The sequence below is a fragment of the Panthera leo genome, chromosome F2 (assembly GCF_018350215.1).
Source record: "Panthera leo isolate Ple1 chromosome F2, P.leo_Ple1_pat1.1, whole genome shotgun sequence".
Taxonomy (NCBI): Eukaryota; Metazoa; Chordata; class Mammalia; order Carnivora; family Felidae; genus Panthera; species Panthera leo.
The window spans coordinates 37,157,984-37,185,209 of record NC_056695.1 but is presented as its reverse complement, the minus strand read 5'-3'; the positions used below and the strand labels follow the sequence as shown (position 1 = coordinate 37,185,209).

The window sequence follows — 27,226 nt, the reverse complement described above, 5'->3', positions numbered from 1 at the left end:
CAGCTCCTTGGAGAAGTAGATTATGAAATATATTTTAACGTGAATTATGATCCTGGTAAGCACGTAACATTGCAACTGAACAGAAAAATACGGACATTTTAGTCCTTTTTTTATACTAAGGAAAAGGGAATAGCTATTCAATAAACCCACTACAAAAAGGTTAACTAAGAAATTCAGAAGACAGACGTTTTTTGCCTAACAAATTCTGGGGACTTGTGTGAAAATACAGACATTAAGCACATCTAAATAAATGTGAGAATGGAAAAGAAAGGTTTTAACCTTAAATAATTCTAGGAATACCCAAATAATAGTACAATACTGTAAGTATTTTTGCCCAAATATGTTAGTTTTAATGACAAAGTAACTCAAAATTGACACAGGGATAAGTAGTTTTCACAATTTATTGAATTGCAAGTTAGATTGTTATGTTAAAGAGAGAATAAATCTCCAAAAATATTTTGGCAGGTTTCTGAATGTTTAAGTGTATGCCAACATTATTGGACTCTTTAAATTATTAGAAGCTAAGAATATGAAGTACTTACCAAGTTTACAATAAAAATATTTTTAAAATACCATATTTGGTAATAAATTAGATTTATAGAATTGATCCTTCAAAATAAATTAAACCTGAGTTATAAATGCTTCCTACTCTGCCCACCCCACCATACCTAAGTTATAGTTCTTTTACACCAATATGCCTCAAACTTAAATGAGCATACAGATTGAGGATCTCATTAGATGCGGTTTCTGATTTCAGTAATCTGTTGTGGGGCCTGAAAGTCCACACTTCTACCAAGCTACAAATGAAGCTAATGTTCGTCTTTAGACCACCCTTAGGTCACCTTGCTGCTCGAATATACAGTGAAGACAATTTCTGGTTTAATGGGACTGTATGGTTTTATCCATTATTCAAGGCTGTCAGATTTTGGAATCAAACATAACCACAAACGATCACCAAAAATAAGTCTTGGAAGAAAAGAACGTTTTTGTTAAGCGCTTAAAGTATACCAAATTGGCAGTGTTTCTATTGGTCTGACAGTGATACCTTTGATACTATATAAATCAGGATGCCAAGTTCTTGTAACTGTAAAAAATAGTTACTACAGATAGCTTGAGGCTCTCTTCAGTTCATTCAAGTCCAGAAACTTCAAGCCAGTACACTGCAAAACCACTATTAAAAAACCTTTAATGGTAAACTGTCCATATAAATTACTTGTAAACTCACTTTAAGCTATCCCATCTCCTCCTCCTCTTTCCACAAATAAATGTTTTTTCTTCTGCCTCGTAGCTAAACAGCGTGTAACACCCAATGCCCCTCCCTTTAAAAATCGAACAAAATTGTCTCCAACCAAAGGACCCAATGCAAAAAGGTTGGCTTCTTTAACACATTCGTAGGTATATGCATCTATTTCCACAGGATTAGTCTTACATGTGATGGGCTGGCTTGAGTTGTGGCCCAGGTAACACCCTTGCTCCTTCAGAAAAGACAGACTGGGATGAGAACCTATCAGTACTACTGCTGCAGACAGCTTAAATATTTTCTTCAATCCAGAGATGCTTTGAAGAATGCATTTCATGTCCGGCTTAAAGGAAAGCACATGGTGCTCAGGAAAACTGGTATAAGCAGAAAGAAGAGTGGAGTCTACAGAATATGACTGAGTACACATCATATGATAGACTTTATGGTATTCTGGATAAAGCTTTTTGGGAAGCTGTTTGAAAATTAAGCTTGGATCAGTTACTCGTCTGCGAAATGCATGAATCACAGGAATATTATTGTTGTACGCACACAGTACTGCGTCAGCTGCAGTAAGCCCGGAACCCACAATTAACACTGGGTCCGCTTTGCCACGCAACTTTCCTTTGCCTATAGCAGCTCCAAATTCAGGCATTGAATGGAACACAAAAGGAAGATCTTCTCCTTCAATTTCCAGATGGGCAGGAGAATCCAGCGTTCCAGTTGCCAGAGCTACGTTCTCAGCAAAGAGACAGAAGGGAACGTGGGAACCATCCGCTACTCGCTGATAACCTCTGATCTCCCAATTTCTCTTGATAAGTTTTGACTTCTCTATCTGTAAATGCTGCGTTGAAATATTTCTGTCTTGTCCATCACCCTCACCTTGATCTCTGTAGAGTCTTGATACAGAGGTGATATAAGTATTCTCTCTGAAATTCTTCTGCAGACCCATGACCTTTACATAATGTTTATAGTAACGAGCTATTTCCTCTGGCATAACACGATCCCCTTTTAGGTTCCTAAAAAAGGAAAAATATGCTATGAAGATAGTACTTTGATAGTTTCCATGATTATTCCTTTTCCATCTAGTAAGCTATGATATAGATCTTTTTAATTTTGCCTATCTTAAGTATAAATTAGCCTTTAACAGAGAAAGCCTTCTTTAACAAAGTTAAACATTTTTAACTAAAGAATTAGTTTTATCAGTCAGTCCCCCCAGGGTAGAGACTGTATTTTAATGCATGTTTCCCCAGGGCTTTGCATAGAATCTGTTCAGATTAGCCACCTTTACCAATGAATTTTTTAAATGAATTAAAATGTGGAAATTCAGACTACAATCTATCTCACAACTATAAATAATCCAGTCTATATACTATTCAGTCTACACACTATAATAGAATGACTTAGATTATAACATTGATATTACACTGCAGGTCTAACTACAATACATGATTCTTAAAGATAATAGGATTCTGACATGATTTTTTCTAAGTTGCTATTTTCTCCTAATGACTGAAAAGAATTCTTATCGGTCTTCTGAATAAAATCATCTTATATCTAAGTAGATAAAACAATTCTGTGTTTTCCTATTAACAGAGGTCTATAAATACACTTATGTACTTTTATTCAAAAACAGCATATTCATTTTCCACTTGAACGTTAAAGCAATAGGCATTAGTAACCCTCACTGGGCCCCAGTTAGAGAATAAGTAGCAGTAAAAACATACCAAATCATTTCACATAATTCATTACAAATTGTAACTAGAAGTTCATAAAAGTTTTTTTTTTTTTTTTTTTTTTGAGAGCTAGCACATGTAAGTGGGTGTGCAGGCACGTGCGTGGGGGAGGGGCAGGAAAAGGTGCGGGACAGCAGACCCAAAGCCAGTATTTAATTACAAGATTCTTCACATATTGCTTCGATATACAATGTGCCCAATGTAAAAGAATGAATACTTTTGGCATATACTCATAAAGCTTCCCCCCCCCCCCCAGTTTTTTAATGTTTTTATTTCTGAGAGATGAAGAGAGAAAGTGTGTGCAAGTGGGGGAGGGGCAGAGAGAGGGAGGCAGAGCATCCAAAGCAGGCTCTGCGCTGACGGCGGACAAACTCACAAACCTTGAGATCTTGACCTGAGCAGAAGTTGGACGCTTAACTGAGTCACCCAGGTGCCCCAAGGCTTCCCTTTTTTACCCCTATCACAAAAGGAAGAATGTTGAGCAATTTCACTTGCTTGCTTATGAAAATCAAATTGTACAACTTGCTTGATTTTGCTACTTTTCGTTTCAAACCAATATAAAACTCCTTTAAAAAAAAAAAACCCAAAAGCAGGGCTGGTTCAGTCAGAATGTGTGACTCTTGATCTTCGGGTCGTGAGTTTGAGCCCCATGTTGAATGCTGAGATTAAACAAATAAAACTTAAAAAAAAATCCCAACAGGAATATTTGAAAGGTTTAATCTCTATGGCCCATGCTGGTCTGAATTTGTTCTCCTTAAATCTTCTCAAATTAAGGATAATTTCCATGGATTAATATGGTTTCTATCTAACAAAAAGTCAAGCACTCAATGTTTACAACCCTGCAAAGGTTAAGTAACTTCCTGCTTTACTTTGTTTCTGTGAGCAAATTAGGTTTCTCTATATTATCTAATTTAATACTACTATCCTTGAATATAAGGTTTTTCATATTATTTCTCTTCTTAAATTTTGGGTTTTTTCCTCCCAAATAAAATTATATTATTCCAAGGAGAGATTTCTTCTCAGTTCCTTCTATTTTCATATTTCTTATTAAATATTTACCTCTATAGTAGCCAACAGTGTAGCCAATCACATCACAGATTCTGGCTTATTCCATCATTCTGAATTATTAAGCACACACACTCATCTACTCTGAAAGCCAAACACTGTAAGTACGTATACGTGAGCTATCCATACACAAACGTGTATATCCACTGATAATAAGCGTAGAAAGGATTTGTGGGTCGATGAGAAACTAAACAGAGTGGTTTAACAGGAGAGTGGGATAAATCCATAACTAACAGAAGTCAAAGAAACCCAATCTGTAGACAAGCCTTTACCTGTGTGTGCTTAGTCTCTAAATGGAAACTAGCTCATGATGACTGGCTATGAAGAGGTTTTATTTGAAAGACACATGAATTTATACTATTCCAAGACAGGATCACAAATATTTTGGAAACTGCCAATGGACTTTCCCACTGTACATCAAAGGATTCTAACAGCTCGATATTTACCTTCGTTTGCTGGATACCCAGTCTTTAAATTTAAGTCCAGGTAGCTCCATCCAATTTCCAAAGCTGATTGTCAACATGGAACCTTCCATATTCTATTTGAATAAAAAGTGCACAAACACATTTAAGCAGTAACATGGATTTGTAAAAAAACCAAAGCCATCTTCATTCACTATCATTAAGAATGTGGATAAGGAGAGCTGAAAGAAGTAGTTGTGTAAATTAAAAATACTTTTATCATTCTGTAGTATTTATATTCCTTCTTTCATAAAGTTATACGTTTATAAAACAAGTTTATCATATTGCCAGATGCCTATACAATGTTGACAGCTTCGGCCTATAAAATAATATAATTCAGATACAGAATATGTTAGAGGAAATCTGTAATTTCACTTTTTTAAATTTTTTTTTTCAACGTTTTTTATTTATTTTTGGGACAGAGAGAGAGAGACAGAGCATGAATGGGGGAGGGGCAGAGAGAGAGGGAGACACAGAATCGGAAACAGGCTCCAGGCTCCGAGCCATCAGCCCAGAGCCTGACGCGGGGCTCAAACTCACGGACCGCGAGATTGTGACCTGGCTGAAGTCGGACGCTCAACCGACTGCGCCACCCAGGCGCCCCTGTAATTTCACTTTTTAAACAAGAGGAAAAAAGTTAATTTCTAACACTTTAGATGTCTACCCATTTTAACAGATTTTTCTTCATTTTATTTATTTATTTATTTATGTATTGAGAGACAGGCAGAGAACGAGTGGAACAGAGGCAGAATCCCAAGCAGGCTCCATTCTGTCAGCACAAAGCCCGATGTGGGGCTCAAACCCACAAACCACGAGATTATGACCTCAGCCAAAACCAAGAGTCAGATGCCTAACTGACGTAGCACCCAGGCGCCCCTAACAGATTTCTAAAAACTGGGCAGTGAAACAGCCTTCCCCCCTCCATCAATTATAATTGTGAAGTCCAAGCTGGCTTGGATACAGCAGCCTCTCTAAAACTAAGGAAATAAGCAGTGGTTACCTGATTAAGAACAGACTCACAGCTGAGGCTAATGCTGCCTTTAAGGAAGTGAGCCCTTCAAGCTCCCTTGTCCCACTTCCGTCTGCTTTGCTCACTTCAAAGCAACAAGCCCAAGGGCCAACAGCGCCTGTCCCAATGACCCCAATGATCTCTCTCAACCATTTCTTTTAGGCTATGGCTTTTTCTTAACTTTTCTTGTCCTGTTTTCTGAACAATCCGGTACTGGGAATGGTACTTATTATTACTAACATTTCCAGGCACTTACTATATGCTGGGCCATGTGAAGCCCATTATCTATGACAGTGTGTAGAGGTCACCACCAGGAGAGAAGGCAGCAAGTGGTCACCGCTCTGAGGCAGGCTGGGCCTGATACTATGATCACAACCAAGAAGACGGAAAACATCAGAAGGGAAACAAGAATTTATTGTATACAGAAATTATCTGGAGCCATAATTGTCTTATCTGGAACTCAAAACCCTTAGGGCACTAAGAGTCCACTTTCTGTCAATAATCTCAACTTTATTCCCCCTGTACCAGTTCTTCCGGTTAATTGAGAGCCCTAGTCCCTGATCTCTTTTCTCATTATCTGCCTTGTTTTCCCTTATGTGATCTAAATGCCATGAATGCCTGCTGTCAGGGACACTTGGTATATTAAGAGATGCAAACCTGACAGGAGCATATAGAAAGAGAAGAAACAGAAGCTTGTTTCTTAAAGGACACAAATGGGCTGTGAGGAGTGTAATATTAAAAAGGGAGGAGGATGTTCCTGGGTGGCTCAGTCCACTGAGCATCCCACTTGATTTCGGCTCAGTCATGATCTCACAGTTCCTGGACTGAGCCCCACATTAGGCTCTACACTGAGAGTACACGGAGGCTGCTTGGAATTCTTCCTGTCCCTCTCTCTCTGCCCCTCCCCCACTCATGCCCACTCTCACTCTCTCTCAAAAATAAATATCTTTTAGGGGCTCGCCTGGGTGGCTCAGTCAGTTAGGCAGCCAACTTCAGCTCAAGTCATGATCTTGCGGTCTGTGGGTTTGAGCCCCGGATCAGGCTCTGTGCTGGCAGCTCAGAGCCTGGAGCCTGTTTCAGATTGTGTCTCTCTCTCTCTCTCTCTCTCTCTCTCTCTCTCTCTCTCGCTCTGCCCGCCCCTGCTCACACTCGGTCTCTTTCTCAAATAAACATTAAAAAAAAAATTTTTTTTAAATATCTTTTAAAAAGGAAGGGAGAATATTCTAGATTGGATAAAGACATCATGTGACAGTTTATAAAGAGAAAGAACAGGAGTGCCTTCAAGGAATTAAAAGAAGGTCAGCCTTATGCAGGAAAGTATTAACAGGTTTGGGCTGCTTGAACTGTACACATTACTCAGGTCTGTCTTTAGGACTGGCTTTTGGCTGCCTCCTATGAAAGCAACACTGAGTGCTTTGACTATTCTACATAATGAGTGATTTTTTTTTGTAGGCCAGAGGACTTGGGCCATGCTGTACCAGTATAACTGTAGTTTATCCTAACAACAAGATTTATGGTAAACACCAATGTTTGCTCTGAGAGGCAAGGCAATCAGTTACTGAGATCAGTCATGTGGCCACTGCTTTTCTACATGACTGGCTCCCAGAAAATCGTGGACACCAAGGTGTGGGTGAACATCCCTGCATCCCTGATTGGCAACTCTTTGCATACGTTGTCACCAATCATTGTTGGGAGAATTAAGTGCATCCCCAGTAAAACTCCAGTAAAAATGAACATTTAGAAACTGGAGCTTGTTTTCTCCTGGACTTCATCCTATGAACTTTTCCCCTTTAAGGATTCTAATCTGTATCCTTTCACTATAATAAACTATAACCATGAGCACAAGACCTTTAAGGAATCCTGTCAATCCTAGTGAATCTAGAGTCTGATGGTGAACCTGGACCCCCCCCCAGCCAAAGTAGGAAGCCTTTCCAATAATATGGGTCAAAGATGACGATGGCCAATAGAGCAAAATTATAATTACAATGGGGAAAAGTAGGGTAGACGGACTTACCATATGTTTATGAAAAATATGGAAAAGATAGGATAATTGATTTGGAGTGGGAGTTGAGGAAAGAATAATCAAGAAAGGTTTCTTGCTTGAGTAACTACATTACAGTGCTATTCCATAAGGAATTTAAGAAACCTGATAATAAAAATGACTATTTAGGCATGTTGAGTTTGAGAACACCAAGGAATAATCAGGGGAAGGTAACGAGGTGAATATACAAGAGAAAACAATCTGGGCTAGGGTTCTTGATTCAGGAATCACTCAGTGCAAGACAGTGGAGTTATATGAGGAAAGCCAGGGAGAATGAAGAATATAAAGAGATGACCTTGGCCTGGGACAGAGTTTACAGAACAGTACATAAGGTAACTGAAAAAGAGTGACGAAACAGGAAGAAAAACGAGGAGATGAAAGGTTCAGAGAATCTAAGAGGGATATCAACACTACCAAATGTTGCAGAGGTCAGGAGGGATACATTCTGAGACTCAGACTGAGCAAAAAGGAAGTTACTGACCTTCAAAAACAAGCTCCAGGAGAAAAGGCAGTGACAGAAGCTACAGTCAAGTGAGCTAAGGAATAGGAGGCAAAGGCAGAGAAATAAAGGATAGGTAACTATTTCAAGAAGTTGGCTCTAAAGCAAAGGATACAGATAAGCTGGCACATAAAAACTTTATTATCGTTATTATTATTTTTGAGACAGAGAGAGAGAGAGAGGTGGGGGCCATAAGCAGGCAAGAGAGGCAGAGGGCGGTGGAGAGAGAATCTCAAGCAGGCTACACACTCAGCACAGAGTCTGACATGGGGCTCAATCCTATGACCCTGGGATCATGACCTGAGCAGAAATCAAGAATCAGACACTCAACCAACTGAGCCACCCAGGCGCTCCACATAAAAACTTTGTTTTTTTTTTTATGTTTATTTATTTTTGAGAGAGAGAATCAGCACATGAGTGGGGGGAGGGCAGAGACAGACAGACAGACAGACAGACAGACAGACAGACAGACAGGGGGAGACACAGAATCCAAAGCAGGCTCCAGGCTCTGAGCTGTCAGCACAGAGCCTGAAACAGGACTTGAACTCATGAACTGTGAGATCATGACCTGAGCCAAAGTCGGATCCTTAACTAAGCCACTCAGGCGCCCCTAAAAACTTTTCAATAAAGGATAATAATTTTAGTATATTCATATACTGATGAACAGAAGCCAGCAGAGAAACTCAAGATACAACGTCTCTGGAGAAGACAGGGATACAGGATACAGTCGGAACATAAGCCTCAGATAGAAATGATACCATTTCCACTCTAACAGGGAAAAGAAACAAGGAAGCAGCATGAATGGAGATAAGTTTGTAGGTGTGAGTACAAAATTAGAAAATAGAATCCATCACATAGGAATTAAGAATATTTCTAAATAGGAAAGTTAAAAAAGCAATAGAAGTTTGAGAAGAACATTTAATAAGTAAATATCAAAGGATTACCAAACAGTGTTCAGGACCCAAATGAGGTTGGAGGATACTTTTCACAGTTGTACAACTTTTTTTCTGGCAATATTTAATAGCACAAGTATAGGAAAAGATAAAATTGACAGTTACATGAATTGCTTTTACTGCCAAGCCTGTGTAGCAGAAGGACAATGAGGCAAGGGAATTAAGGAGAATGGCTAAAATCAAGGGACTATAGAACCTAAGCTGGGGTAGGTAAGGAGGTTAAGACCAGAGTTTCAAATGCTCTGAAAACTGGGTACAGTATGAACTGGGTAATGGAGCTGGAAGCATCAAGAGGTGTGGTCACAAAGATATTTGAGAATTTAGATTTTCACTGAGGAGTTACAGTGGAACCCCAGGAGTTTGTGTCTAAGGAGGAATGGAAGAGATCGTTAAGAATGAAGAGATAAGAGACTAAGAGCTTAGGGTGTTGCTTCTGTGTCACATATGTAGTTATTGAAGGTGACAGTAAAACTTGAGGTAATGGAAAACCCTATCTGTTGCTTAAGCCACTCAGTCTATGTTATATCATTATAGCAGCCCAATAATACAACTTCACTGGGATGAGACGCTGTGTGAGATTTTGTAAAGTCTAAAATGAATTTAAAACTTTTTACTGTGCAAACCACTGCTGTAGTATTTTCTACTGAATTCTTGTAAAACAGTATAGAGAAGTCTATGCTAAGACTATCAGTAATCAAATTTGGCTTACCTTCTCGTAACCCATATTGTATTGAACAGCATTAAAACTCTCAGATACAAACGTGGTAAACACTGTACTTCATGTTGTAATATTTCAGAATTCAAACAGCCTTCTCAAGATGACATATAATAACTCACACGGACTAAAATGCTAAGCAAAACATACTCACATGCCAAGCTCCACCAGGTGGACCTTTACCGAGAACTAGGTGAGGGATGTAATGATGTTGTTCTAATTTCCAATGCAAAACGGATGGATAATCGTACCCAAAGTCAGCATCTGGATGAAGAAGTGTGTCAAAAAGGACTGCCACTGGATTGGACGATCGGCCCTCAAGGCCCTCAGACAGGTATTGTAAGTCCTGGATGAATTTTTTAAAAAAGAAAAAAGGCAGACAGAGTTTGAAGGAAAAACCAGAAAACTAAAACTAAAACACCCCAGCTATTTTAACAGTGAATGAAAGCCATTACTCAAATCCAGCACTTCCTAGAGAGTGTTGCTCCAAAACACACCTTGAGATCTTCATAGATGCTTTGGTCAAATGAATAGAAGACAGGATTTCAAACAAAGCTAATCAGATCCTTTTACTGAAAATTTACTGTAACATTCCAGTAACAAAAAGCAGCACTTCCCAAACTTATTTGAACATAGGGCACCTACTAAAACTCCCACCAGGAAATAATTTGGGAAATTCTGCTTTAATCAAAGGAAAATAAACAGAAGTAACTTGGCAGACTATATTTACAAATCGAAAATAAAAATGCTAGAAAATGTTGTCTAGAAGAAAGAATTTTCAATTAAGTTAATACAATACTTATGGGCACCTGGGTGGCTCAGTTGGCTAAGCATCCGACTTTGGCTCAGGTCATGATCTCACAGTTTGGGAGTTTGAGCCCAGTGTTGGGCTCTGTGCTGATAGCTCAGAGCCTGGAGCCTGCTTCATTTTCTGTGTCTCCCTCTCTCTCTGCCCCTTCCCTCCTCGTACTCTGTCTCTGTCTCTCTCAAAGATAAACATTAAAAAAGAACTTTTTTAATAAACAAAAAATACAATGCTTATAAAAGTACAAAACTAACCTTGAGTATTAAAAAAAAGGCAAAAGCACTAACATGTAAGAAATAAATACCTGATCAACAATGGAAAGATGTCTTCCTTCTTCTAATTTACTATGTAAGATTGCATTTGGATGTATTGCTTCTGATGATAAATATGGTCTGTAGCCCGATAACATGTAAGAAAGGCAGATTCCTGAGGGTCCATTTCCTATTACCAAAAAACAAACAAACAAAAAAAAAGGTGGAGACAGGTGCATCATGTGTTCAAAAGCATATTCATGAGTTCCTTCATTCAGGTGCCCTTTCCTTTAAATATCAACCCCTCTCAAAGTCTGGTGCTAACAAACTCCTAAATTAATCAGGTTCTGATTCCAAATCTATTTAATCACTATATCCATTCAGCTGTCTTTGTTAGTGTCAATTCTTATAATCTCAGAAGATAAAAGTCTCTTGATTCTCCTCAAGAGACTTGAGCACACTTCTATTCCAAAATCCTTTCACATTCTACATTCAGATGAATTTTGATAACACACAATCCTCATCATGCTGCCCCCCTCCATTTGGAAGGCCTTCACTGCTTGCTTTTAGCTATCCAGTGCTCACCATATTCTGGTCTCAATCAGACCAGACTGATCTCCTAATACCATCTTCCTATATTTTTATTTGCTTAAACTAAAACTAAACTGGATTTTTTGTTGAACCCTGGTGAACTGCATCCATTTCTGTAGTTCCTTTAGTCCGGGTTTCCACTTCTCTATTATCTCCAACTACCAAAAATTTAATCCAACTATGCTAACTGCCAGCTATCAGGAAGGAAATCCTCTTCCATCTCTAATGTTTTGCCCCAAATAAAATAAACTCCAAGATGTAAATATGAAAAGTAAACTCATAAGAGTATTAGACAATATAGGCTAATTCTTCTACTTATAATGCTGAAGCCTTTAAGTAGGACACAAAACTCAAAAGACAGAAAAGAAATGAAACCATGTGACTTATAAAAATGAAAATCAAACAAGAAATACTAGAAGTTAAGACCTGAGGCAGAGTTAATTTCCTTTAATCAAATCAAAGAGACAAAACTAAGGAAGTAGTATCATATGATAATATCAATACAAATAAAAGATACAGAAAAAGCATTTAATAATATCCAACATCTATTCATAATAAAAATAAAAAAACCTCAGCAAACTCAGAAGGAGGATACTTCTCCAACTTCATAAAGAGTACAGTAAATCTACAGCTAACAGCATACTCAATGGTGAAAAACTAGATGCCTTCCCTCTAAGATCAAGAACAAGACAAGGATATTTCTTCTCATCATTCCTACTCAACACACACCATGACAGAGGTCTTAGTTAATGTAATAAGAAAAGGAAAGACAGACTGGAAAGAAATAGAATTGTCTTTGTTCACAAATGCCTTGATTATCTATGTAGAAAATCCCAAAGAACTGACCAAAAAACTCCTAGAACATCAAGATTGCAAGATACAAGGTTAATACACAAAAGTCATTTCTTTCTTATATACCAGCAATAAACAAGTGGCATTTTAGAATAAGTACACAACACCATTTAATTTGTGCATGTGTGCGCGCATGCACGCACATGCACAAATACTTGGGTATAAATCTATATATATTTAAGGTAAGTATATATATAGAAGATGCATACAAGGAAAACCACAAAACTCTGATGAAAGAGCCTGAAGATGATCTAAATAGATGTTCACGAATAAGAAGATTCAATACTTTTAAGATGTTAGCTCTTCTCAACTTGATCTACAGATTCAATGCAATCCAAATAAAAATCCCAGAAAGTTACTTTGTGAATATTGACAAACTAATTCTAAAGTTTACATGGAGGAGCGCCTGGGTGGCTCAGTCAGTTGAGCATCTGACTTCAGCTCAGCTCATGATTTCACAGTTCATGAGTTCAAGCCCCACTTCAGGATCTGTGCTGACGGCTCAAAGCCTAGAGCCTCCTTTGGATTCTGTGTCTCCCTCTCTCTGCCCCTCCCCTGCTCGCACTCTGTGTCTCTTTCGAAAATAAACATTAAAAATAATAAAAAACTTTAAAGTTTAAATGGAAAGGTGAAAGACCCAGAATAGCAAACACAATATTGAAGAAGAAAGTCAAGACCAACACCATCCAAACTCAAGTCTTACCATAAAACTATGGTCAACAAAACTGGAAATTTTGAAAGAGGAGCAAATCAATGGAAAAGGACAGAGCAGAGTTAGATCCTCGCAAATATAGTCAACTTATTTTTGACAAAGGAACAAAGGCAATCCAATGGAGAAAGGATAGTCTTTTCAACAAATGGTACCATAACAACTGAACATCCACATGCAAAAATCTGAATCTAGATAGTAACCTTATATCATCGTTTACCAAAATTAACTCAAAATAGATCAGAGGCCTAAATATAAATAAAGCATAAAATTAGAAGACAAAACAGGAAAAATCTAGGTGACCCTGGGTTTGGTAGTAAGTTTTTAAATATAACATCAAAAGCAGGATCCATGAAAGAAAAAACTGATAAACAGGACTTCATTAAAATTTAAAATTTCAACTCTGGAAAAGACATTCTTAAGGGAATGAAAAGATAAGTCACAGACTGGGAGAATATATTTGCAAAACTTGTTTGATAATGTACTTGTTTCTAACTTGTTCCAAGAACTACTGAGTCTCAACCTTAAGAAAGTAAATAACCCAATCCATTAAAAAGTACACAAAAGATCTGAACAAATTATCTTTGACATCAAAGATAAACAGATGACAAATAAGCATATGAAAAAACACTCATCACGTATGATCACAGCACTGCAAATTAAAACAATGAGGTACCACTACCCACCTATCAGAATGGCTAAAATCCCAAACATAGACCATACCAAATGCTGACAAGGACTTAAAGAAATGGGAACTCTCATTCACAGTTGTTAGGAATGCAAAATGATACAGCCACTTGGGAAGACAGTTTGACAGTTTCTTAAAAAGCTAAACATAGTCTTATGATATGATCCAATGAGCACTTAGGTATTTACCCAAGCGAGCTGAAAACCTAATGGCTGTGCAAAAACCTGCACATCCATGTTTACAGCAGCTTTACTCATAATTGTAAAAAACAGGCAGCAACCAAGATGTCCTTCAATAAGTGCATAAGTAAACTGAAGCATCCATACAATGGAATCGTATTCAGTGACAAAAAAGAAATGAGCTATCCGGCCACAAAAAAGACCTGGAGGAAACTTTCATGTATACTGTTAAGTGAGAGATGCCAGTCTGAAAAGGCTCCATACTGTGTAATTCCATGGATATGATATTCTAGATAAATCAAAACAACACACAGAGTAAAAGATCAGTGGTTACCAGGGGTCGGGGGTTGAGGAAAAAGACAAACAGGTGGACCACAGAAGACTTTTAGGGCAGTGAAACTATTCTGTAAGATACTATAACTGTGGATACATGAGATTACGTGACATTATACACTCAGCAAACCTACAGAACTGTACAACATAAAGAGGGAACCCTAATGTAAACTACAGATTTTAGTTAATAGTAACCTATATAAACAGTTTCATCAGTGATAACAAATACACCACACCAATAAAAAGATACTGATAATAGGAGAAACTGGAGGTAGCAGAAGGGGAATATAAAAGAACTCTCTGTACTTTGTACTCAATTTTCATGTAGACCTAAACTGCTCTAAAAAATAAAATCTATTAATTAAAATAAATATTAAATAAACGCAAAATAGCGGGAATTAGGATCTGAGGCAAAGAGCGAAGTTCCTTAAATCAAACAGAAAAAACACTCAACAGACATTGGCAATAAATGCACACAGGCAGTTCAGAGAGAAATAAATATGTAGGTAGAATGCTTCCTCACTCCCAAAGATGTCTCCATCCTAACCCCAAGAACCTGAGATTGTTACCTTATACAGCAAAAGGTAACTTTGCAGATGTGACTAAATGAAGGATCTTGAGATGGGGAGAATATCCTGGTTCACAAAGGTGGGCCCCATCTAATTATACAGGTCCTTAAAAACAGAGACTCTCTCCCAGCTCTGGTGAGGGGGGAAAGGTGATGATGGAAGATGAAGAGAGAACCAACACTGCTGGCTTAGATGATGGAGAAGAGGTCCAGGAGCCAAGAAATTAGAGTAACCTCTAGAGACTGGAAAAGGCAAGGAAACATTCTACCCTAGAGACTCCAGAAAGGAATGTGGTTCTGCAGACATCCTGATTTTAGCCCAGTGAAACCAGTGTTGGACTTCTGACCTACAGAACAGGAAGATAATAAATTTACATCATTTAAAGCCACTAGCGTTTGTGGGAATTTGACAGCAACAGAAAACCCGTATGTTAAGGAAACGAGCTCTTGCTCTGTGCTCCGGCGGAGGGAACAGTCCTACAGTGTTAGGTTAAGCTACTCATTGGCTAGCTGAGGCAAAACACGAGTAGATGGTATTGGGGGGAGTGAGGTGGACAGGCACAGATCACGGTACTTTTTCCTTTTCTGATGCTCCCACAGCCCAGCTGAAACAAAAATAGGGTTTCTTTACTCATGCCGATACATTTGCGAAGGAAAATCCTGGGCTCAGGATTGGATGAAAGTGAGAAAATGGAACATGAGGTATGGTCTCTAAGATACCCTGGATGCAAGCCACTAAAGACACCGTCATCTCTCCCATCTCCCCGAGAGAGAAACCTAGGATAGAACAATCTTGCTTTCCTCCTTTCCTTCCTTCCTTCCTTCCCCGCATCCCCCATATGCCAGTCAGAGGACAGGACTTTTCTCCCCTTCCTGTTAACTTTGGAAAGGGGCTATCAAAGAAACTAAAGAAACTAAAGAAACTATGGGACATCAAGGTACGTTATGCCCCATAATGCTTTCCTGCAGCAGTACTTGTAGTACTTGTCTGACCAGGTAAGTCTGAATATTAGATGCAAGATATACGTGACAGGTAGTTAAACACATGCAGTTAAACTTTACCATAAAGATTTCTGTAGTTTTGAAGTAATTAGATCTTATTAATAGCTTAATTTTTAGTATCTTATATGACTATCTGTTGAGGTGGTACAAAGGATATAGAACACTAGCTATTGGTTAAGGTCATTATAAACATTACTGCAGAATACTGTAACGTTCATTACTGAGAACTGGTTACTACTTGCATAAGTTACTCAACTTCTGAGTTGCCCTGACTGTATCCACCCTACAACAGAGGGCTCTAAGGTTGTAAGGCATAATCCAACAATGCACACAGAATGCTCTGTATAGAGCTCTAATAATACTGGTTATCATCATTGCCGTTACGCTATCAAAATTAACTCAGTTGATTGTATTATAACATAATACAGTGATATCAGTCTTTCAACAAAAGACTGTTACATTCTAACACAGAATCTAGTATCAGATAAACCCATTACTCTCTCCAAAGATTTGGTTATTGGTTAAACATATCAAAAAACCTAAGAGTATTTTTCAGGACAATCCAAAGAACTTGTGCCATGTAACTATGAGTAGAGAGTAGCAGTAAGGACCATAATTTTAAGAGACAAAATTTAGTAACTTACCTATTACTACCACAGGCAAAGTCACTGATGAATCTTCCAGTAAAGAAGTTTCTTCAACTAATGGCATAGCTTTAACTTTTTGCCCCAAATTATCACCAAAATATTGCACTAAGGAATTAAAAATCTCTCCTTCGGTTTCAGTGTCACTATAGTTTCTTTAAAAACAAACACACAAACACGGAACAAAAACAAAACAAGAGATATAGTCAATATAGCCTTTATAAAAGTCTTTCTTCAGATTTAGCCATAAAATATTCAAGTCCCATAAAAGGAGAAAAGGAAGTCCTTTCTGAAAGGAATGCTTTCAAATTAGTAGATTAGCTTGCATGTCAACCTGTACCATTGTTAAAGTCAGAAATCCTAAATGGCCGCTAAGGTCTCCGTTACCAGCAGGCCAAGTCCTAGACAAGTTCTAAATAAGACGCCATCTTCAAAGACAGAAGAGACAGCACTGTATTGGGGATTTTTATAATTCTCTGGGATTTCCTAGGAATGGCCAGCTTCTCTCTTACTTTTTTCTAGTTAATAAAAAGACAAGTGCACTAGAGGTGGTATATTGGGAAGTCACATAAAATATTTTAAGGAAAAGTTACTGTTTTTATACATTATAAACTGCATTTTGGTAAAAGACAGGTTTATACATCTTATTAATTCTTAAATATTGAAATATAGAGGGGCGCCTGGGTGGCTCAGTCGGTTAAGCAGCCGACTTCGGCTCAGGTCATGATCTCACGGTCTGTGAGTTCGAGCCCCACGTCGGGCTCTGTGCTGATAGCTCAGAGCCTGGAGCCTGTTTCGGATTCTGTGTCTCCCTCTCTCTGACCCTCCCCTGTTCATGCTCTGTCTCTCCCTGTCTCCAAAATAAATAAAACGTTAAAAAACAATTTAAAAAAAATATAGAAAGAGCTCACTTTTTTTTTTAATGTTTATTTCTGAGAGTCAGAGAGAAAGAAAGCGAGAGAGAGAGAGAGAGAGAGAGAGAGAGAGAGAGAGAGAACATGTGTGCAAGTAGAGGAGGGGCAGAGAGAGGGAGACAATCTGAAGCAGGGTCCTGGCTCTGAGCTGTCAGAGCTTAACATGGAACCGTGAGATCATGACCTGAGCTGAGGTTGGACATTCAACCAACTGAGCCACCCAGGCACCCCAAAATACAGAAAGGTATTAATGCTCATTTCTAATCTACCTTATTCCCCAGTTACCTCCCTAGAAACTAATTAAAAAATTTTTTTTAATATTTATTTTTGAGAGAGAGAGACAGAGCATGAGTGGGAGGAGGGGCAGAGAGAGAGGGAGACAGAATCCGAAGCAGGCTCCAGGCTCTGAGCTGTCAGCACAGAGCCCGACGTGGGGCTTGAACTCCTGAATCATGAGATGATGACCTGAGCTGAAGTCGGACACTCAACTGATGGAGCCACCCAGGCATCCTGAAACTAATTTCAACATTCTGACACGCTCTTGCAATAAATGGAATATCCTCCAAACACAGTAAATGTTTTGCATCATACTAGTGATTATTTCAGAATAGAATCCCCAAATTATTTTTCATCTTCATATAGTCCGTAAAAGGCCACTATCTGGAAATATTAAACTGAGCACCAACTATGGGTGAGTACGCTTATTACCATTTCCAAAATGATAAACATGAGATGGGTCAGTTATTTCATAGGCCTCACAGATCCTGGAGGACAACGATAAATGGAGAGGATGAGGCAAAAACCAAAATTCCTGCTTCCCTATAGCCTCCCAAGGTCCCAGTCTGCACCAGGATAGAGTGGGCTTCTCCAGAATACACCGACAGCCTTCCTGAAGGTATAACCTCCACCCCAAATATCTGGACTCCCCTAAGGATACGTGGCTCTTTGGGCCAGAATAGATACCCTCTTCCTCAAAGTGAAGACTGCTCCTGGAAGAAGTGTCTTATATTCAAATTACCCTTTCAGATCATTCCAACTACTTCTCTGATCAGATCCAGGTATACTAGCTGTCTGGCCTGCTTCCACTTCTTGTTAACAGAACTCAACATCAGTGCATTATATTCATGCCTGTTTCTGATATTTCTCCAAAAAGCGTGCCAAGGGCAGGTTCCCTAGCTCACTTCGGATGCTTCTGACCAAAGTCCTTTTGGATACCCGGGCCTGATTAATATCATTGTGGAGGCTGTAAAGGCCACAATTCTTTGTCTGAAGATGAACACCTCACCTTCAGTCTCTTCCAGATTTCCCTATCTCAAACGTTGTTCCCATATATATAATCTGGGAAATAAAAAAAAAAGATAATCACTCTTTTTGTTAAGGAGAGGTCTCCTTCAAACCTTCAACATTTCCTTTTAAAGAGTACAATTCAAGGGCGCCTGGTGGCCCAGTCATGTCAGCGTCCAACTCTCGATTTCTGCTCAGGTCACGATCTCCCAGTTCAGGAGATCAAGCCCCATGTTGGGCTCTGTGCTGATAGCAAAGAGCCTCCTTGGAATTCTCTCTCCCTCTCCCTCTGCCCCTCTCTTGCTCTCTCTCTCTAAATAAACTTTAAAGTGTACAATTCAGGGTTATTAGTATAATCACAAATTTTTGCAATCACCAATCTAGACAAATTTTTGCAATCACTAATTCTAGAATTTCATCACCCTAAAAGTGATAAACCGAGTTAATAATAGTAAACTAGTTAGTAGTAAACTACTGCACCCATTAAAACTCAGTCCCCATTCTTCCCTCCCCCTAGCTACTGGCAACCATTAATCTACTTTCTGTCTTGTTGGATTTGCCTATTGTGGAAAGTTCATACAAATGGAACCTCTCATACATTATGTAGCCTTTTGTGTCTGGCTTCTTCCACTTAGCATGTTTTCAAGGTTCACCCACGGTGTAGGATGTGTTGGTACTCCACCCCTTTTCACATCTAAGTAACATTCCACTGTATGGATAGAATATATTTTGTCCATTCACTAGTTAATAAACATTTGAGTTGTTTCCACTTTTTGGCTATGCAAATAATGCTGTGAACATTCACATATAAATTTTTGTGTGGACAAATGTTTTCATTTCTCTTAGGAGTACATGCAATGGCTAGATCATAAACTCTGTAACATTTTAAGGAACTGCCAAACTGTTTCCTAAAGTGGCTGTATCATTTTACAACCACACCAGCAATGTAAGAGGGTTCCAGCTTTTCCACACGCTCACCGACACTTTTTTTTTTTTTTTTTTTTTTTAGCTATCCTCATTGGTGTGAAGAGACATCTCGTTGCAGTTTTGACTTGCATTTCCCTAACGCATTCCCTAGTGACTAATAATGTTAAGCATCTTTTCAATTTACTTATTGGCCATTTGTATCACCTTCTTTGTAGAAATCTTCCATTTTTTGCCCGCTTTCAAACTGGGCTTTTTGTTATTGAGATTTTTCTTTTTTTAAATTGCTTTAAAGCTTATTTATTTTGAGAGACAGCACAAGCAGGGTAGGGGCAGAGAAAGGAGAGAGACAATCCCAAGTAGGCTCCACGCTGTCAGCACAGAGTCCGATGCAGGGCTTGAACTCATGGGCCAGAAGATCAAGACCTGAGCCGAAGGCAGATGCTTAACCGACTGAGCACCCAGGCACCCCTACAGTTCAACTTTAAAAATCCTTTACATGTGTAGAGCACATGTCTCTTTTCAAATAGATGATTTGCAAGTATATTCTCCCATTCTGTGGATGGTCTTTCACTTTCTTTGTTTTCTTATGAATCACAGAAGTTTCAATTTCTGATCAAGTCCAATTTACTTCTTCTTTTGCTGCTGTGCTTTTGGTGTCCAAGGAACCACTGTGTGCCTAATTCAAGATCACCAAGACGGACTACTATTTTCTGTAAGTTTTAGATTTCTAGTTCTTATGTTTAGGTCTTTCATCCATTCTGAATTAAATTTTTATACACATGAGGTGTCAGGTAAGACATCTTTTGCTTGTGGATATCCATTTGTCCTGAAACCATCTGTTGAGGAGACTGGAATTTCCCCTTCATCTTGTGATCCCATGGAAAACCAACCAACCAACCATAAATGTATGGATTTCTGAACTCTTAATTCTATTCCACTGATCTATATCTTTATGCAAACACCATACTGTCTTGCTTACTGTTTCTCTATATTAAGTTCTGAAATTAGGAAGCAGTAATTCTCCAACTTTCTTCAAGTTGTCTTGGCTCTTCTGAGTTTCTTGTAATTCCCTATGAATTTTAGTATCTGCTTATCTTTCTGGAAAAAAAAAAAAAGGCAGCCAGGATTTTGATAGGGTTGCACTAAATTTATAGACCAGTTTGAGGAATACTGCCATCTTAATTAAGAATACTAAGCTTTTCAATCCATGAATATGGGATTCCTTTATAGTTCTTCTCAATGATGTCATGTAGTTTTCACTATTCAAGTCTTACAACTTATTCGTAAGTATTTCATTCTTTTTGATGCTAGTGTAAATGGAATTTTTTCTTAATTTCATTGTCAGACTGTTCATCACTAGGGAGTATAGAAAAATGACTGATTTTTGTATGTTGATCTTGTATTCTCCAATGTTGCTTAATTAATTTATTAGGTCTAATAGGTTTTGTGTGTGGACCTCAAACAATTTAACCGGTCTGTTCCAATACTCTAATACATGAACGAGAGCCAGCATTCTAGCTTATCTAAATCCTGTGTACAGTGTAAGTAATTTGTTCTGATTTCCTACTGGTCATTAGTATAAACTGTATGTATATGTGTATTATCTATACTACTGGCATAAACTATTTGCAATAAACTTGCATGGTATTTGATTGATACAGATTAACAGAGAGAAAAAACTGAATTAAGAGAAACAAAAACCAAAAGTATGGTTCACTGGTTTTAGATAAAGCAATGATAAAACAAAGGCCTACTGGTAAGTATTCTTGCTAAAAAAATTCAGCTACAATTTAGTTTTATAATATATGCATAGTGTATCACAGGTCTATCAACATTTTCAGTTTCTACCTGAGATATCCAATTTGATGAATGTTGTATTTAAAACAAGTATTTTTTCTAATAAAAAAATCTCCTTTTCCTTCATTTGGAACACTAAATTAGAAAATACAAAATTACAATATAGAATATAGTGTAAAAACATTTTACACACATGCAAAAATAGTTGTCCTACTATTAGGTATCAAGTTAAAAAATTATTTGAGGGGCCCCTGGGTGGCTCAGTTGGTTAAGAATCAGGTCATGATCTCACGATTGTTAAGTTCAAGCCCCGCATCTGGCTCTGTGCTGGCAGTACAAAGCCTGCTTGGAATTCTCTCTCTCCTTCTCTCTCTGCCCCTCCCCTGCTTTCTCTCTGTCCCCCACCCCCATGCTCTTAGTCCTCAATACAAATAAAAAAAGACTATTTGATAAATATGATCTTGGAGACCTTCCATCTTTTATTTTTGAAATATTACAGTCCAGTCTCAAAACAAATTTAAGAGGATGGCACAGGCATAAAATTTGGGTAGCGAAAAGACTTTTCTCACATCTAGCAATATTACCAGAGTGTTTACAGTCTTTGGAAACATTATCCTAAACTGTTACCAAATTTATACTACTATATGGGAAAAAAAGGCTCTAAAGTTACAAATGTTCACCACACTGTTCATCTTCCAAAATGGTAAGCATGGAACAGTTAGATGGTTGAGAAGTCAGTGGACAGTTCTCAGAATACCTGTTCCTTTCAGATATTGTGTAAGATCCAAAATACAGAAGTTATCACCTGTTTAAAACGTAGGTTCCTAATAAAATCACTCAAAAAAAAAAATAGCATGAGTAAATTATAACACCTTCCTAAAGAAGCCATCTTAGATGTTTTATTTTTTTAAATGAGATACAATACAGTTTTGTTTTGTTTTTACAATGGGTATATTATTTACTAATCATAATTTTCACCTTTTGGCTAGCAAGTCTTTCTTTCCTTTAACCCTCAAAATCAAAACATATCAAGTACTTTGTTTTTGGGAAAGACAAATCCTCCAAATTTCTGTACAAAGAGGTAAGCGTATGGTATCCACAACCTAGGGTTAAATGGATACAAATCCCAACCTGTGTCTTTAGAGTTCAACTGTACCAAAAGCGGTCAAAAGACTTTTGGACAGTACTTTTCTGCAAGGCATGTTTAACTTCTCAGGGGCTTCAGTTTAACAAGTTTTCACTAGAGGAACGGGTTTTCGAAACTCTCCAAAGTGGATCTGATACTGTCAAAACAATGTCTGTCAAGCAGTCAACAAACTAATTTGCCTAGAACCCAAAATTCAGCAGTTTATTAAATAAAACAATGTTTTTTAAATAGCCAGAACTTAGAAATCCCTACAGAACTCATTGACTGAGAGGCTGGGCAATCCTGGACTGTTGCTCTCTATTAAAGGAGTCCTGAACCTTCCCTGTGCCTTACACTCATTTACAATTTGGTGAAGCCTCTGAACCTCTTCTTTGAATAATATATTAAACACATAAGAGATACATAGAATTTACAAGGAAACCAATTACATTAAAATACAGTTACAAAAAGTTTGTGACACATTTGCACTTCTCTATTGTATTAAAAAACAAGTTTAGTGATGTGTAAGTACTGTAATTTTGAGGAAATAAGTATACAGTGTTCCTAGAAATCTACCACTATGAAGTGAAAATGTGCATTCTATTGGTGACAAGGTCACAAATACTATGCTGCTTGTTGCTTATATTCATAGTTGAAGGACATGAAATTTTGATTGAAGTTTTTAGCCAATGTATCAGTTGTACCTTTCTTTACATACAAGTTCATGACCATGTGAGTTCTACCCATGAACTCCAATTTTAAAACTCTTGATCTGAGAGATGCCTGGGTGGCTCAGTCAGTTAAATGTCCAACTTCGGCTCAGGTCATGATGTCACAGCTTGTGAGTTCCAGCCCCACATCAGGCCCTGTGCCAACAGGGCTGAGCCGGGAGCCTGCTTCAGATTCTGTGTCTCCCTCTCCCTTTCTGCCCCTCCCCTGCTCGTTCTCCCCCTCCCCCCACAATAAACGTAAAAAAACAAAAAAACCCTTGATCTGAGTTTCATATTTTACTAGAAAAAATTTATACTGCATTATTCTAGCACATTCATAGACGCCAAAGTAAGGTGCTTTACTACTCTTTGCTAAGTCTAACATTTCTTCACCACAGGGTTAAAACCAGTTCCAAGCGTCTTTGGTCTTTCCACAACTGACTTAAGCACTGGCCAAGTGTGCTAGATCTAGAACACATAATATACTCACTTTTATTTTAAAATGCATTAACCTGATCATCCCTACAAACTTTGCCATAATGTGAGTCTGGAATGGCCACCTATTTCAAATTTCCACAATATATGGCTCACAAGGACAAACATCTTAGAACAAAGTTAGCATCTACTAGATCATTCCAGTTAAGAGTTCCCTACCTCCCTTCAACACCGTAACTTATCGCATTTAAAATAAACACATAGATATAGGTATAGGTATATATGTATACATATATAGTAAAGGTGGGGTAGGGAGGAACCTTCGCCAATACTTCCTTAAAACTTTGCACCACTTAGAAGTCTCAGGTCGCGGTAACCGACTCACTCCGGGCCTAGCCGGTTTCGAAGTCCCATGACTGGCACAGTCCAGCGAAAGGAAAAGGGGACAACAGAGGACAGTCCCCCGGAGCCCCCAAGCACAGGCGGCCGAGGCGGGAACCCCGACCAGGCAGGAACCAGGAGGCAGCTGCGGCCGAGGCGGGAGGCCGCTGCAGACCAGGCGCTCGCCCCCCATCCCGGACCCGTCCCGACCCCGCCCGGCCTCAGCCCATCTCGGTCGCAGCATCCAGGCCGGGAAGCGCTCCGCCCGCTCCCGTCCCCTCCCCTCCCTGGCAGAGAAGTCACCTGAAATGACCGGCCAGAGAGCAGCGGCAGCACCACACCGGCATGGAGCGCGGCGCACGGGGCGTCTGAGCGCGACCACCGCGGCCGCCGCCACCGCCGCCTGCGCCGGCTGGGCTGCCCGTCCGGGGCGCCCGCCCACTCGCCCGGGGTCGCGGGGTCCGCGGGGCGCCAGCGCCCCGCGCGTCGCCGGCGCTGCCCGGAAGCTGCGGCTGAGCAGCCGGCCGGGCTCCGGCGCCCCGAACTCCGCCTCGGGATAGCGGCTTCCGCTCCTCGCCCGAGGGGAGCCAGACGCCGGCGGCGGATGATCTGGGGGCGCCGTGGTGGGGGCGGGGCGGGGACGCAGCGACGGCTGCGGCGGAGGCGCGCGGGCTCCTCCTCGCAGGTGCGGCGGCGGCGGGCGAGGCCGGCGATTGGCGGAGCCGCGGCCGGGGCGAGGGGCCGGGCCTGAGCGAGCGGCGGCTGCGCGGGCCGGGGACCGAGGGCCGCGCGCCAAGCGGGACGGCTGCGGCGGCGGGCGGGGGCCGGGCCTCGGCCTGCGCCCCGCGGCCCTCCGCGTGCGCCCTCTCCGCGCCGGGAGGGATTGGCAGGGCTCGGCGGATGCGCGTGGGGAGGCGGGGGGAGAGGGAGGGAGGGAGAGGGGGTGGTGGTGAGGGGACCAGAGAGCTGCTAACCCGGGCAGCGGAACGGCTCGGGGGACAGACAGCCGCCGTACAGCGCGGCTTCCGCGGCCCGAGCCAGGCGGGCTCGCCCCCAGGAGGTCCGCGCGGGACTCCCACCCAGGAGGCCCGGAAAGGCCGACCTTCCCACCCAGGACACCCACCTTAGCGCCTTTCCTCACTAAGGCTGGGAGCTTCTGCGCGCTTCTGGCTCCCGTTCCTCCATCACCATCGCCAGGGGTGGAGAGTGGGGCTGAAAATACCCTGAACCACAGGTGCCCGGGTTCCAACCCCCGCTGTTCTGACTGTGCAAGTCTGGCTTCTGGAACGGGAGAGCCTCGACCGGCTCACCCGTCTGCAAGAGTGTGAGAATCACCTGCATCGCTGGTTAAAAATACCAGTGCTTAGCCCCGCCCAAGACACTCTGAGCCCGTTTCCGGGAGAGGGAAATGGCAGGAAGGTGTATCGTGAGTCCCTCCAGGTGAAGGTGATGCAAGAAGAGTTAGAAAAGTACCGCCTGTCCCTATTCGATGTTGTCAAAAAATATAGGCGGGAAAAACTCCTAGAAGTGGTTAATTGCATGTACTGTTACACACACGTGTCTCTAGCTCTACTTCAAAAAAAAAAAAAAAAAAAGCCCAAGTATTTCTGCGATTAAAATGTGGGATACATCATTTGTCTTTAAATAGTTGTGTTTTTTTTTAAGTTCACAAGTGTTGCTGAATGTTGTCATTGAACGAACTTACACTTAGGTATTTTAGATTTTGTGAAGCTTAAGAGAAAGTTGTAGGACTCAGCCTGCCTCCAGGACTATAAAAAATTTTTCTTTTTAAGTTACTGGAAATTTGACACGTCCAGTTCGTTTTAATGTTTCGAAGAGTGAAGCATGAAGTTACTTTTCTGTTAATATTCATAACATTATCCTTTTAAAGGGCCTAGATGCCTAAAATTTATGCCAACCCAGAGAATTGAAATATTTAAAACTACAAGAATGTTTATAATTATTTTCCGTAATTTTTCCCTTATGGCTTTGTTTTTAGGAGTTTTCTTGTAGTATTTCAGATCAAAGAGCCGAGCGGGCACCTCAGATTTTAGGCTGACTCTGGTTTGTATTTAAACCTTGTGAACTTGCTATCGTGGTTTGCACTTGATAACGGCTTGTGATGAAATCCTGTCACAATGACTACACAGAGGATTTTTCTTACGGCAAATGGGGCATGTCAGAGTGTTTGTATTTTTATTCTGAACTGTAGGTGAGGTCTTATTTAAATGGAAAGCCCAGGTTTTGTATTAAAAAAATAGATATAAATTGCAGGTGACGTTGTGGGGCAACAGACTCAGATACAGCTGGGGAGAATGTAAATTAGTATGTAATCCAACGCTCCCTCACCTGCAGGGCAGCACCTCAGCCAACCTTTCAGTGTCCACACTAGCAGGTTGAGGGTGGAGTCTATACCACACCAGTAACCTTGTCACTCCATGGTACCCAGTGGGTTCCTAGTGTTATGTGGTGGTAGAATCCTTCCTGAACGACTCTTCTTACTGGTATATAGTGTACCAGTATTTCATACATTTAATTATAAAACAGTGGCTAAAAGGACTGTCTGTTGGAGTCTTCTGTTGTTGATCGTGGACAAGTTACTTAGCATCTCTGGGCTTTGATTCTTAATCTGTTATGAACTTAATTTCATTGGTTATAAGGATGAAATAAGAAAATACTTATAAAGCACTCACCACAGTGCCTGGCTCATGTTAGTCGCTGAATAAATGTTAGTTTTCCTTGTTACCCATAATAATAGTGTAAATTATTTTTACATTTTCTAAAGCAGAAATCCAGAAAGTATGGATTGAATTGTGCCTCTTGCCAAACTCATATGTTGAAGCCCTAACCCTCTAGTGTGACTATTTGTGATATTAGGGCCTGTGAAGAGTTAATTAAGGCTATATGAGGTCATAAGTGTGGGACTCTAATCCAGAAAGGCTGGTACCTTATAAAAAGAGGAGCTCCCTTTTTCTGACAGCAGAGGGTGGTAAGCCGGGAAGAGTTCTCATTAGGAACCGCACTGGCAGGCACCTTGATTCCAGACTCCCCAGTTTCCAGAACTGTGAGAAAATAAATGTCTGTTGTTTAAGTCACTCAGTCTCTGGCATTTTGTTAAGGCAGCCCAGGCTCACTAAGACAGTATGCTTTTGCATTTTCTAGAAGCAAACAAAAAAAAAAATTAATGTAAACTATTCAAAATAAACCATTGCATTTCATAAATTAGGTATATCTGTCAATGGACCATCTCATGCAGTAGTTTGGCAGTGTAATGCTCGGGTTTTTTTTTTTAACGTTTTATTTATTTTTAAGAG

General features: G+C 40.0%; 1 protein-coding gene across 5 annotated transcripts; it reads right to left on the bottom strand.

The window, feature by feature from the left end:
• Positions 1–118: 118 nt before the first annotated feature.
• On the bottom strand, positions 119–26,940 carry OSGIN2 (oxidative stress induced growth inhibitor family member 2). Of its 5 annotated transcripts, none has more exons than XM_042923607.1 (6): positions 24,216–24,334; positions 16,339–16,493; positions 10,826–10,962; positions 9,871–10,062; positions 4,485–4,576; positions 119–2,256 (listed from the first exon to the last, which is right to left on the bottom strand). In XM_042923607.1, exons 1-6 carry the CDS (start codon positions 24,257–24,259, stop codon positions 1,227–1,229), a joined length of 1,650 nt encoding a protein of 549 aa, XP_042779541.1. In that variant the 5' UTR covers positions 24,260–24,334; the 3' UTR covers positions 119–1,226. The 5 variants fall into 5 exon arrangements, with proteins under 5 accessions (XP_042779541.1, XP_042779540.1, XP_042779542.1 ...); XM_042923606.1 differs by lacking the exon at positions 24,216–24,334 and adding an exon at positions 26,860–26,940 and having other exon boundaries at positions 120–2,256; XM_042923608.1 differs by lacking the exon at positions 24,216–24,334 and adding an exon at positions 25,036–25,244 and having other exon boundaries at positions 120–2,256.
• Positions 26,941–27,226: the final 286 nt, after the last annotated feature.

Coding starts and splice junctions, on each gene's coding strand:
- OSGIN2 (XM_042923607.1), bottom strand. CDS start 24,259: ATGCCGGTGTGGTGCTGCCGCTGCTCTCTGGCCGGTCATTTCAG. Junction 4,577..9,870: donor CACCTGGTGGAGCTTGGCAT/GTGAGTATGTTT, acceptor TTATTCAAATAG/AATATGGAAGGTTCCATGTT. Junction 2,257..4,484: donor TGGGTATCCAGCAAACGAAG/GTAAATATCGAG, acceptor TTCCTTTTTTAG/GAACCTAAAAGGGGATCGTG.